General features: G+C 40.8%; 1 protein-coding gene across 2 annotated transcripts in view; it reads left to right on the plus strand.

Moving 5' to 3' along the window:
• The window catches only part of PTPN14 (protein tyrosine phosphatase non-receptor type 14), a 181,799-nt gene that overhangs the window by 108,282 nt on the left and 59,046 nt on the right, over positions 1–14,471 (plus strand). For both annotated transcript variants that reach the window (XM_073338921.1, XM_073338920.1), the window contains 2 exons: positions 10,747–10,844; positions 13,905–13,972. In XM_073338921.1, coding sequence (XP_073195022.1) covers positions 10,747–10,844; positions 13,905–13,972 — 166 coding nt within the window. The remainder of the gene's footprint in view (positions 1–10,746; positions 10,845–13,904; positions 13,973–14,471) is intronic.

Genomic DNA, 14,471 nt, shown 5'->3' on the forward strand with positions numbered 1-14,471 from the left:
TGTGAAGACTCGGTATTAAAAATAATGTACAGTTGACTCTAGTCTTTACTGAATCTAAACAGAATAGAAACACAAATAAGGTGCTTTGCCCATTCTTGTCTTTTGTTGTTGTTTCTTTTACTTTTTTGGTTGTTTTTTTTATTTTAGACTTGCTGGCTAGTAAGTCTGCTGCTGTGAAAAGTGATACTTGTATGTTAATATCACTTTTCACAACCACCCAGCTACCTACTAAGTCTCCTGTGAAAAGTGATATTAACAAACATACAAATATCACTTTTCATAGCACACTTACTCAGCCTCGGCATGCCAGGGGACAAATTAAGCCCTGGATGGGGGGTGCGTAGGGAAACAGGAGGGCCAGGGTAATAGGTGAATGGATGGGGGGCTGAGGGAGGCAGCGGAGGCAAGGGGTGATGGGGTGGGGGTAAGCATGGGGCCAGAGCCCACTGCCGCACAGCCAGGGGCCAGAGCCTGAAGCCCTGCGCCCAGGGGATGGGGCCTGGGAATGGACCCCGGGGCCTGGAGATGGTGCCCGAAGCCCTGTGGCTGGAGCCTGCTGCCTGCCATGCCAGGGCTGAGCCCGACCCCTCTGTCCCCAGGACGGTGGGGAACTCACTGGCTGCCTGCTCCGCCAGTGTTTGTGTTTCCAGATGGGGCAAGACCCAGCCCCTGCTGGCAGCCCCAGGGGAGGGGCCACTTCTTCCCTCCCCACAACCCAAATCACCACCCAGAAGGTCGTGGCTGCATGAAAAGCCCCTGGTGGCTGCACATAGCCACAGTGGCCACATTTGAGATACATTGGTTTAGCCCTCTCTAGACAGCCTGTCGCCACAGAGATTGGTCCCCTATCTACTGAGGTGGAAGCTATCCAGACTATATAGACCTCTCTCCCCACAGAAGGTGAACCTATGTTCCACACAACCAAAGCCCTACACCACTTACCTAGCCACAATTCACTTCCAAACACAGCCAGCAAAGATGCTGAATGTGATAATGATTGGCGTCTGACTACTAGGAATTTCACTAGCAATTCAATTCACATTGACCACCAAACGGCAACAACTTTTGATCCCCAGTGAGTTTGGCTGGATTTGAACTAGCAGTTTACACAAGAAAAATTTCAAATCCAGTTCCAAATCCCAATGTCTATACTTTTTTCTTTCTTGAATGCCTGATTCTCTTCTCACTCACACCAATTTGACTCTGTTGATTTCCTTAGAATTACTTCTGGTTTACAGTAGTAGGAGAGCAGAATTGGGCCCATGATGCCTGAAATGCATGTTTTTGTTTGTAATCTGGTGGTGCTTATGTATAGCATGGAACAAAATACAGTAGATCTGAAATTTGGATTGGCAGTCTTTTTTAGAATGCATAAATAAGAACAACTTTTTAGTAGTAAATTGAGCAAATGGGGCTTGCAAGTAACATGAGCAGTACAGCACTATTTTTTTATTAGAATATAACTTTAATTAAATGTGCTAGGGTTTTCACATTCTGCTGCCTTTAGATAAGTGATTATATTGTAGCTGGGTCTCAATTTGAAAAATATTCAGCATCTTTTTTTTGGGAGCTTGAATCAGTTTGGTCTGGTAACTTGTCTTTGCATATGTTTCTTATTGCTACTGGCAATATGAGTAGGTCAGCTAACAGTTTATATTATCTGAACATATGCCCACAAAACACCCCCTGAAATGAATGGAATGTGACTCTCTGTGAAGTTGGCATCTCTGTTAATCGAAGTCGTTCATCTTCTGCTATCCCCCACACAAATCTCCTTTTCAGTAGGCCACTTTCCTATAACTGTGGATAGTTTTTTGGTTGCTTGGAGGTTCCCCTCCTCAAAGTCCAGTTGGCAGATTTACTGCATGAGATATTTGCTAGCCTGCGGGAGAGGGTTGACCCAGTGGATCCTCTCAGCTTTAAGGGTTGGAGATGCAACCAGAATTCCAAGGAAATTCCCCAACTGACCCTGAAAAAGCCCTTCTGAGAAGAGTTACAATAGCAGGTTTGCAAACAGATGCCTCTAAAGAGTTGAAGTAGGCAGAGGTAGGTGATAGGAGTTGTGTATTTGAACTATCCTCCCTTTTGGTCCTGTGAACAGATGTCATGGGAATAATCCTGGCCCAGCAAGGACCTTTTGTATCAGTAGGTAGGGCCAAAGACTCCCAGAAGCTGTTTTTGTTTTTTTTTAATTTCACAAAATGAAATGTTATGGTGTATTTTTTTTCACCCAGCTCTAGAAGGTGATTCTGATTCTGTCTTTGCCAGGGTTTGTTGTTCTGTCAACTGCAGTTAACCTGGAATTTCTTGATGAGGCTGTTCAAGCTCCAGGATTTTCTGACCCAGGAACCTTTTATTTATGACTGCACTTAAAAGTTGGCATGGACAGCTTGAGTTTCTAAAGGGAGGAGTCTGATGGGTACAGTACTGGCTCTTCATTTTCCTTCAGTTTTTCCTGGCTAGCCTGCTGAGGGTTTTTTGTTTTTTTTGTTTTTTTTTCCCCCGTTGCAGGGTGTGGCAGATTTCCACTAAATGACAGTCTTCCAAAATATTACTCTTTAGTGAAACACAGCTACTGTATTTGATATTCTACCACAAGTAGATAAATGACTGTCATTAGTATCCAGAAGCCTCAGGCTTCCATTGGTAGATTGGTTGGTGCAATTCCAGTGGAGCAAGTTAGAGTTATTCTGGTATTTTGTTATCAGAATCTAAATTATTCCAGTGGCAGGGATGAAGGCTTGCCATACTCTCACCTATCATGAAATCATCAATACATACATTTTTATTTTTAAAGTGCCTTTAAATTAAACTATACTGATTGAATTACAGCTTCTAAAATCTGTTTCAGCACATCCAGGACCAGAAATCATAACGCGATAGTAACACTATTTATGCTAATATGCTGAAGGTTGTATCTGGATGCCTGAAAGGACTGAACATTTCCCTTTTTTCTATTATTATTTCAAAACCTATCTGCAGTGAAGAAAAGTTATTGCCCTTTCTTGGATGCTGTTGTCTTACCACAAACTCTTTCACATAGGTATCACCTCAGACTGGTGGAGATTTGTCTACATTATAGAGATTCACCATTTCAGTCAGTTCTCATCAGCACCTTCCTTTGCACTCTCAGCATGTAGTCCAATGATTGAATCAGCATGGAAGATGAAAATATAAAAGACAGATGAATTTAAAAGAAAAAAAAGGAAATACTTTTTAAAAAACACAACACCCTCAACCTGGGGAACTCACTGCCACAAGATATAATTGATTTCAAGAGCAATTTAAATGGTATGGACAACAAGACTATCCATATTGGAGATGCTGATATTTAAAAAATAATTCTACCGAGGGATGTAAGCGTGCTGTTAAGAAGAAACTTCCCTTTTAGGCAGGCTATTCCATGATTGCCCAACACAGGGTTTCTTGTTTCTTTCTCTGAAGAAGGTGATACTTGCCACTCTCAGACAGAATGCTTGACTAGCTGGACCAGTGTTTTGATCCAGTGTGGCGCTTATTATGTTACTAATTTGATAGGTCTGTATTATGATCTAATCACTTTTTAAAAAATACTGAAACAGTAAAAGAGCGGAAGGATTGAATGCTAAAATCCTTTACTGTGCCTCTGGTGGCCAAACTACCTCCCTCCATTTTCTTAATGATTTTGATTGCTTCTATGTAACATTACAGCCATTCTCTTCTTTCCTCCCTTAAAAAAACAAAACAAAACTATGTAGTTTAGCAGTTACCTAACAGATCGGCTTGGCTCCAAAGAAGTACCTAATGAGTTATTAAAAACTGCTAGTCAATCTAGTAATTACATCATTAGGGACAATTCTAAAGGCGTTGTACCTCTTGAGTAAGCAATGCACATTTTGTAAGCTACTACCAAGAACTTGTCATTGTTTTTCAAATACATCTCATGTAATCAAATTTAGAAAATCTTTCTTTTTAAAACATTCTTTAATATATTTATTTATACTTGGCAAAAATTCCCAGCAAAATCAGACTTGCATTTATTTTTAAAAAACTAGAAATAACATTTGCCAGCCCTCCAAAACTGAGGTGTCTGGCAAAGAAGCCCACACTTTTGATGCACATTGGAGGCAAGTACAATAGAAATATTCAAAGTACATTACAGATCATAGAATCCCTTCAGTACATAATATATTTTATTGTTCTTTAGGTGACTTAACCAAAGAAATTAGATTCTCTGTTGCCGACAAATGTTGCAGGAGTGTAAAGGAAAGCAGCCTGATTGCCACTGATCATGTTGTTTTCATTTCTTCACAGTTGGATAGTTAAACATTCTTCATGATTTCTTTTCTTTTTGAATCTAACTTGGTGAATATGTATGTTACGGGGATGCCCTATTCCTATGTCAAATATTTGCGCACACTTGGGGAGAATCCCTTGCACAGTATAGAAGATCTGCTGTAGCATCTCCTGAGGACTGGAAGCCAGAAAGAGGAGGGAGGGGTCCTGAGTGATTTGTACAGCTTCCTCTGTCCAATGCCCATTCTTCTCCAGCACTTGTGTAACCCACACACCTTCTGGGTGTGGTGTTCTGTCCCAGCTAGTGGCACTGGGAACACTTAGAGGGCGAGATTAATGAGTCTGCTCTACAGCCTTAGCTAACAGGCAGTTGGCTTTTAGCTCATGCTATAGAGGCTCATGCGCTAAGCTCCAGAGGTCCCCGGTTCGATCCTGCTCGCTGACGACTGGGGTCTGTTGGCGTTACACTAGTCTTACTGCAATGCCCGTTTATAAGCACCACAAGTCTTGAAATATTCATTTGGTTTAAGTTGAAATATAAGGGCTGTATTTTTGGCACTGGAGTTCCTGGGTTCTGTCTGCAGTGTACGTCTACATAAGTACGTCTACATAGCCCGCCGAAGCAAGCCTCCGAACCCAGGTGAATGGTCTTGGGCCAACAGGGCTGGCACCATTGCTCTAAAGATAGCAGTGTAGACAGTGAATTGAAGTTGCAAGTTGGGTTGGCGCTTAGGCTCTGAAGCTTAGGGAGCATGAGCCCTGCTAACCAAATCTGTCAACCGGAGGCAGTACGCTATATGTGCAGCAGTTACATTGTCCTCCTCCCAAGAAGCAGAGATCAACAGAGTGCTTTGAATGCAATGTTTTCCTTACAGAGTTCTATCTGGGGGTTTGTAGCAAAAAAAGGGAAGGACCCAATACTGATATGGCTCTGCAGGACTGACTCACATCCCTGCTATCTTTGAATGCCCCCATAAACTTCTCAGGATAATCTCTCCTCCAATATTCACCATGCCTGTCCCTACTTTGCTTTTGAGATTTAAGAAGTCCACCACCCAAAATAACAAAAGTCTAAAACAAATGGGCAACCTAATTATTTCCTTGTTATAATAGGGGCACCGGTTATGCATCAGACAGAGTGTGGTGGTTGAAGCATCCCAGTAGGTGAAGTCATGTTACGAATACTAAACCAAAAATGTTGTAAACAAACATGACAATGAAACCAATATGAAAGATAGCGATGATATATGCTGTGCTAAATTTGCAATGAAAAATTATGTTGTCAGTTGGAGTTTCTCAAGATATACGGAGCTCTAGCTAAGACAGTCTCTGTATCATGGAATGAAGTTTTAAGCCTGCACCCTTTTTCCACGTTTTTAAGCTCATTTGGTTTTTCTCTTTTGTGGTATTAACTGATTGATATTGTTATTGGCAGGTTTTGTATTTTAACAAAGTTCAGATACTTTCTGATATCTGTTGCAGTTTTGTGTCTTTTTAAAGAACGGGACTCACTTGATGAAGCAACAGAAACAAATATACTCGTAATGTTTTCTGTGTTTGCTTAATGGAGTTGTGGGAAATTATATCCTTGTAATTATGGTTTTGTTCAGACTTGTTGTCCACTCCCATTCCCCTTGGAATTAACTACAGGCTGGCATACAGCGGTAGACTTTATTAAACTTTAAAAACTATGCTCAAAAGTTAACCCAAAATTAGCAAAGAAGATTGAAGCTCAGTTCTCAACTCATATTTTAATTCTCTCCCCTTTCCCCATAACTCTGAACCAGGGCTTCATAACTGTGAACTTCTTGATTTCTGCCATCTTGTGTAACAGTTTGTAGCAATGAGCAAACATGTTTTTGTCTATTTTATTTGCTTATTTCTCCAACATATAAAACGTTGAAAGTTTATAAAATACATATTTTTATCTACTTTTCTGAGACAGTTTCTCTGAAGTGAATATTTATTTAAGCAATTTAAAAAAAATGTTTTATTCACCTAGGATTCTAAGTGAATATTTAATTTCTGTTAAAACAAAAAACACATAATCTTGGCTAGTGACATAAGGTTTAATTAATATAATTTCATATGAAGGAGCCCTAAGGATTTCACAGCTTATGGGCCATAGGCTGACTCACCTGCAGAACGGGCACAGAGCCAGACCATGGCCTTGCAGCATGGATGAGCTTTGTACCTATGGAGCGGTAGTGGAGTCTCTCCTCTATTCCACCCCTTCCTAGAAAGTGGAGCCCACGACTTCTTCCTCACAACACATATGATCTAGTGTGATGTCAGGGAATTGGTGATTTCCCAGGGACTCTGCATGTTGGAGTATGACCATCCCCTATCTTGGAATAGAACCAGAGTCGGCACCCAGCAACAGTCCCAACATTTGTCCAAAGAGCTCCCATGATTCCCATGGCAAAGGTGATGTAGGAGCCCCTTATTATCTCTCAATCTCAACAAGCTTCTCCCAACTGTAGCAGGCTTCTAGATTTTACCCTGCTCCTGTCAGGGCTACATTTTTCTACTGTACCCTTGGAGGGGTTGTGCATCCATATTATTCTCCTGCAAGCAAATGTTTTCCACCCAAAAAGAAAATGCTGTGTTTATAACTTTTTGCTAATTTCAGATAGCCATTTTTTTTTCATGGTAGCTTTTGATAGCCACCCCCAACAACCAACCCCCTTTAAAAATAAAAATCAACCACCAACCAAAGCTAAGACTGGAATTTTGGGCCTAAACTTAGCTGTTCATATTCCTTTAAAATAGATCAAAGAGTGGGGATGCCACACGTGTTTTTTAAAATTAACAAAGTGGCTTTTGAACCATAGGTACCAAATTCCCCTCTGGCTGGTGGGTGCTCGACCCTGCACCGCCCTCGCCCCACCCCCCTTCTTCCCCTTCCCCAAAGTCCCTGCCCCCATTCCACCCCCAAGTCCCCACCCCTGCCCTGCCTCTTCTTCACCTCCTCCTCCCCTGAGCGTGCTGCGTCCCCGCTTCTCCCCCCTATCTCCCAGAAAATCCTAAGCGCCGCCAAACAGCTGTTAGGAGGAGGGTGGGAGGGAGAAGGAGGAGTGGGGACGTGGCGCGCTCGGGGATGGGGAGGCGAGGAGGGGGGAGCTTGGCTGCTGGTGGGTGAGGAGCACCTGCTAATTTTTCCCAATGGGTGCTCCAGCCCCGGAGCACCCATGGAGTCAGTGCCTATATTTGGAATTGTACCCATCCCGAGCCAGTTAATTTCCTTTTTTAAAGAAAAAAATGATTGGCTGAAAATTGTCCAAGCAGACCTTTTGTTTTGTAAATATAAACAAATAATTTGTTCCAGGTTGAGCCCTTGCATGCCAAAATCTCAGCCCACAGCATACGTTTATGATCAAGTTATAAATTCTGAAAATAAGGGTTTATAAAGAAAATGGTGACCACCTAGTAGAAATAACATAAGCAGCTATGACTTAACTCTTTGTGCAAGAGTACTATAAAGTGACAGTACTTAAAAACTTGACAGATACGTTAGATAGCCAAGGGTGTGATCTAAAGTCCACCTTCCATTGACTTCAATGGGCTTTGGAACAGAGCCTAAATAAGGATTCTTAGCATGTACCCAATGTGCCTCAAGTGGCACATGATCAGGATTCATCACCAAATTTGGTCGCTGGTTGGATCATTAGCTTGCCCGGCCCAGGCTGGGTACTGACAGGGGGAGCATGACGTGAACACTGATCCATGCCCCCCAACTAAGGATTGCAGTTAGCTAACTTCCATATCTGTAGTATTTCCTACAGCAAATATGGGGAAGTACAAGGGAATACTCTAATAAATACTGAGTTAACAGTATGTATTTTCAATAAGGTTGGTAGGTGTTACATTTCTACTGCTTTATTTATTTATTTATTTATTTGGATTTCTTTCTTTTTATCATGGGTGCTTATATATCGGGAACATTGGCAAATATTAGAAAATAAACTAATAAGCAATCTCCAGACCCAGCAGCAGCCAGTCAGGTTTAATATATGCTATCCATTTAATACAATTCAACACCGCACAACACAGTGCCTTATACAGGTGCTGTAAAAAACATTCAGGTCAAGATTTTAAAAAGTGACTCGTGCTTGTGGGTGTCCCTATTTTTGGGTGTTCAGTGTGAGATACTATAAAGGAACCTGGTTATCACAAAGGTGGGTGCTAAGAACTTTCCTAAAATCAAGCCTTCTAAAGGTGTTGCAAGTTAAACACGTAGAACAGAGGTCCCCAAACTGTGGGGTGTGCCCCCTAGGGGGTCGTGGAGGAATGTTCAGGGGGGCACGGCAGGGCCTGGGCCAGCCCCCACAGGGGGCACGGAGGGAACACCACCCAGCCCCACTCCACTCCCATCTCTGCTCTGGACCAGCCTCAGTCCCCAACCATGGCCTGGCCATGACCCTGGCCCCGGCCCCTGGCTGCAGCTCCATTCCCGGCTCCAGCCCCAACCCTAGTTGTGGCCCCAGCCTCGGCCTTCTTACCCCTGTCCATGACTCTCTTCCCCCCCCTCCCCCCCTGCTGGAGCCGCAACTCTGCTCCTGGCCCTGACTCTGGGGATCAGGGGGCACAGAGAGGGGCGGGGGGGGGCATGACAGTGAAAAGTTTGGGGACCACTGGTCTTGAATTTTGAGGCACCCAAAATCACTAGTTACTTTTCAAAATCTTGTCATGACGTCTGATGCAGGTACTGTGGTATCATCGTATATTTTCTGCTGTTTGTGTATTCTGCAGTGTGGCTTGTCTCTAGTTTTTGCAGGAACTGTGGTTGAAATTCTGGCCCCACTGAACTCAGTGGCAAAACTCCCATGGACTACAAGTCATTTAGTGTGCAGATTGTGAAATTATAAGTGTAGTGTCACCCTACCTCCATTTAAGGTGATGTCAAAGGCAAGTCTGGCAGTCTTTCTGCCTGCCTCTGGTGCCATTTTTTTGCAATTTCAGATTATCTATGTTTTGCACAGTAAACTGAATTCCAGGCCACACAATCCCAGAGTTGTGAAATTTGAGATTGGAGGTAGAAAGGCCAAGCAGAGAGGCTGTGTGCTATTCTCATTGGCTCAAGCTTTCCTTTCTCACAATCAGATTGTTCAGAGCACTCTGAAATTAATGGGAGTCTTTCAATTTTCTTCAGTCTTTATGTGCATGCCAAATCAAAATTTGTAAAATGAAACTGGTTGTGAGTTACCAGAGCACAAGAAAATGTGTGAAGAAAATTTAGCTTTGATTTAATTTATTTTTTTAAGTCTAGTAACCCAAAATTATCTGCAAAGGTTTTCTTCACCTACTTCACCTAAAATTCAACTTTTGGGCTTTAAGTAAACTTGAAAAATTTCAGCTCGAAGGGGAATTTCTCTAAGGAAATGAAAATGGGCTTTACACTGAAAATGCTGCCTTGATCAAATTATAGTATTGCCACTCTTGCTGTAATCCTGAGAATGCAGGTCTCATCAGAACTTTGGTGCTGTCTAGTGGCAAGATCCTGAATCTCATTTGTTCTGATTTAGGAGTTCACTCTAGAAGAATGTGAAAGGTTTTATTAGATTAATGCAGCATACAGAAATGTCAGATGGCACTTTGAGCTACTTGCTCTTACAGTTTGAACAAGAATCTTTTCTAATACTGTTAGGACTTGTCTGCACGAACAGATTACTGCTTTAACTCTGTATAGTAAAAGCAGTACAATTCTCCTAGTGTGGATGCAGTTATACCAGCATAACTGTTCTTGTACATACAGGAAGGGGGATAAGCTATACCACTATAAGGCACACTAGAAGGATTGTACACATTTTAACTATCTTGGTAAAAATCAAACCTGTAACAGAAACAGTTGTACTAGTATAAATTTAGACCAAGCCTAATTCCATTTCCTGTTATCCTCCATATTCTGTCTGTGCCTTCCTCCCAGACTAATTTCATTCTGTTGCATGTGATCTGGGAATATCATGATGTATGTTCCAAGAGACAAGCTTTCGAACTTACACAGAGCTCTTCTTCAGAAAGGTTCTCTCTGTCACCAACAGAAGTTGGTCGAATAAAAGACATTACCTCAACCACCTTGTCTCTCTAATATCCTGGGACCAACATGGCTACAACAACACTGCATACAAGGATGTACGTTCCTCAGTTGCACCTACAGAATTTATGGGTGGATGCAATTCCAGAAGCTGTCACTCTTGTGGTGTGGTCCAATAAGCACACAATGGAATTCTGATTTCTCTCTCTTGTACAGTTGGGAACAATGGTCCTGATAGGGATCACACTGGTGATTTTAGTCTATATATTTAAAGTGCTATAATTAGGATTCTATGTGTGGCATCTGCAACATACACGGTAGAATTTAAGTACACAACCTTTGCTTAAAAATGTTCTGTCTTCAGCAATCTTTGTTCTGTAGAAAATATCCAAGTATATAAACTTTGGGTCTCGTTTTGTTGTTTCACTTATTCACAGGTATCAGTATTACCTACAAGTGAAAAAAGATGTTCTTGATGGTCGATTGCGTTCTTCGTTGGATCAGGGGATCCGGCTGGCTGGCTTAGCTGTGCAAGGTAAAGTTAAATTACCTGCTAGTCCTCTTCCAACATTGCCCTCTATAGTTAATTCCAAGTGTTCATTTGACACTAATTAGGCCCAGCCCAATTCATGTTAAGGATCATTAGTCTTTCCACTGATTTCAGTAGAACTAGGATTGGGCTTTTGATGAATTACTTCTACTTTCAGGTGTAGAATCATGGACTGGGATCATAGGTACTATATAAGCACTGTTCAGCTCCAACATTGGATTTTCTGAATTAACAACAAACAAATCTAGATTCTTCTTCTAATAATAGTGGACTACTTTGTAAAATGATGAGAGCTGACTGTTTTTCAAACTTTGTTTTCAGTGTAATTCCATTTTCAACCTGAGTTTAATTTTGCCTTTAATTAAAAATTCACTTTGCTGTAGCGGGAACTTCCTATCAGAAGTACTATAGAGTACGTAATAGTGGTTATTACAGCTGTTTATTATTGTGATTTTACTCTTAGCCTAGTAAGGAGAGAGATGAAAAGTATACCTATAATATAGAAAAATAAATGTGTATTAGGTTATATCATCTCTCAGACTTTAATAGGCAGAATTTCAAAACTTGATGCAACAGATGTGCCTGCTGAAAAGAATACAAATGTAAATGTTCAAATCAGGTAATTGTACATACAAATAATAGCTAATATTATTAAAATAATAACATGGTTACTGGCTTCTCAAAAATTAAAAGATTTTTGTGGTACAACAGGTCCCTAGACATTTTTGAAACCTATTTGAACATATGACCATCCTGTCTCTGCTTATCTGTAGAGCATTCTGTTGCTGAAATGAAATTTTCTAGAGCTTAATTTGTGACCTTCTGGCACTTCCATTTCTGTGTGGTCTAGTGGTTAGAACAAGGATCTAGCAGTAGAGAACTTGTGTGCTACCTCTGACAGCCACTGACGGGCTCAAAGGCCTTTGCAAGTCTCTTGTGGATTGATTTTCAGATCTGCTGAGCATCTTCCATCCCTACTGACGTTGGTGAGATCTGTGGATGCTCACCACCTTGAAAGCTAGATCATTAACTTACTCTTTGTTTCAGTTTAGGAATACTAATATCCACCTGTTTAGAGCACTTTGAGTGCCCAGGATGAAAGCTGTTGAATGGGTGAAGAGTAGTAGTATTCAGTAAGTTAATATGATCTTTGCCAACGCTGGTAGAAATACTATTTTAATGTCCTATTGGGTGTTCAAAAACAAAAGGAAAAAAGGTTTCAGAGTAACAGCCGTGTTAGTCTGTATTCGCAAAAAGAAAAGGAGTACTTGTGGCACCTTAGAGACTAACCAATTTATTTGAGCATGAGCTTTCGTGAGCTACAGCTCACTTACAATTTATTTGAGCATGAGCTTTCGTGAGCTACAGCTCACTTCAAAGTGAGCTGTAGCTCACGAAAGCTCATGCTCAAATAAATTGGTTAGTCTCTAAGGTGCCACAAGTACTCCTTTTCTTTTTTCTAAAAGGAAAAAAGAAATCCTAATGTTTTCTTCTGACCATTGCCCTGAAATCTTTTAGTATAATTGAAAAGATATGTCCACCTTGAACTTTTCGGTATGGTTTAATGAGGTTTTCCTAAAGTACAAGGCCAAGAATTGGTGATGGACAGACACCAAATTGGATTACACTGTCTCAGTTTGGGACCTTTCCAGTGGCTTACCATATATTTGTCCGTTCTCCTGTCTCTGTAAGTGGTTTGAGTAATAATCACTTCTTTTGTTGCGAATTTTCTGCATAATCTTTTATCATGATAGATAGCTGCATCTGACACTTCCATTTTTGTTGCTTACTCATGACATTGTGTTGCTGTCTTTTATCTTTTGCACATGATCCTGTAAAGAGACTTGGAATATATTCAATTATTTTTAATTGCGTACTTTGTGTTTTATGTCCATTTTGATTCCCTGTGTATTTTAAAACATAACTCTGAGGTGAAACAAAACGAAACAGCATTTTTGGCATCCTGTACTATGTGAAATTGTCTAGAAGCTTAGCAAGAATGTTTGGCTACTGTGATTTATGGTGGGGATTTCCAACTCCTAAATACTAGTATATTGTAGATGGGGTTTGATCTGGTTCAGTTAAAATAAAATAACTTTTCAGCAAGTTCATTCTTTAGTTATAAGCTGTTGTGTATTTAGCAAATAGATAAATCTAGACGTGGCTTTTTTGGGGTGTGGGGTGGTTTTTGTTTGGGGTTTTTGTGTGTGCGTATTTCAGAAGAAGCATTTTAATTTTTAGGAAGCACTTTCAAAACTGCACTATTTTAAGAACATTTAAATCATAATAATCCTTTGGGTGTTGCATGTGGGTGACTAAGAGCAGTGCTGTGAGTGCCAAGATTGTATCCGCTCCTTAATGGATAGAGAGAATGGGGGGCAAATGAGAGGGAATTGCCAGGATGAGGGAATAAAGTATTAAACTAGCACCCATGGCAGGAACTTTTGGCTAGCCTGGTATATATCAGTCTGGGATGAGAAGGAAAATCCAAGTTTACTTAAAGCTCTGCATTGATATGGTTAATTTTCAAGGGATTTCAGCCTCCTGGGATGTTAAATCTAGCACCTTTCACATAGGTCTTTGTGGTGTTTTAGCAAAGGCTGAATGAAATGTTCAGGGCCAAACTGTACTATGTGTTAGGGGAGGATGGAAGCTATGAGGAGCAAAATGCCTACCAGAAGCCACCCCATCTCTTTTGGGATGGCAGCAGCCAATGAGGCATCAGTATGCAGTAGCAATCCCCATGCTCCAAGGAGTGGGGCACTGAAAAAAAGGCGAGGATCCTTGTGTAATTGTGCCCAGATCAGTCTTTAACTGGTCTTTAGTGACACCATTAACTCAGGTATGGACATTAAAAAAAAAAAAAAAAAAAGATAGTTTTTTAAACTGGTGTTCAAGACCTCAATCCTACAAACACTTTGGTTTCTGTGGGAGAACTCACACACTTAAAGTTAAGCATGTGAGTCAAAGGTTCACAGGATTGAGGCTTTAGTATCCATGGAAAGTGCTATGTAATATGAGTAAATGTGATGTTGTTTTTTCCAGCGGATTTTGGTGACTATAATCAGTTTGAATCTCATGATTTCCTCCGAGAATATGTTCTGTTTCCTATGGTGAGTTACTTTTTTCCCCTCTTTATTTCATGGTCTCCTATGAGTAATTCCTCCATCCCTCAGAGGTGGTGGTGTTGATAGTTCAATGAAAAGAGCTAGTGCTAAATTTTTAAATGACTAAAGTAAGCTTTGCCTCCAAAGAGATTGTGTTTCATATGGTTTTAGCTAAACAGCTACATTTACTATTACCAACTACATTTAGCTAAACAACTACATGAAGCATAAATTTAACCCTTTGTGAGCTCTATTCATGCTTATTTCTCCCCTAGGAACAGATTTCAGTAGAAGAAATATATTTACTTGAACAAAGTATAAAGTTATACAGCATTTAACATATTCCTGATGGGAGTCTGTGGGCAGTATTGCAATAAAAACAGTAAATAATAATGGGATGTGAGGTCTGGCTCATATAACAAATGCAGACTTACAGAGCAAATCATGCAGTCCTTACTAAAGAAAAATTCCCACCAATATGGATCAGCCTGTTGCCTGAATAACA

The sequence above is a fragment of the Lepidochelys kempii genome, chromosome 3, assembly GCF_965140265.1.
Source record: "Lepidochelys kempii isolate rLepKem1 chromosome 3, rLepKem1.hap2, whole genome shotgun sequence".
Lineage (NCBI taxonomy): Eukaryota > Metazoa > Chordata > Testudines > Cheloniidae > Lepidochelys > Lepidochelys kempii.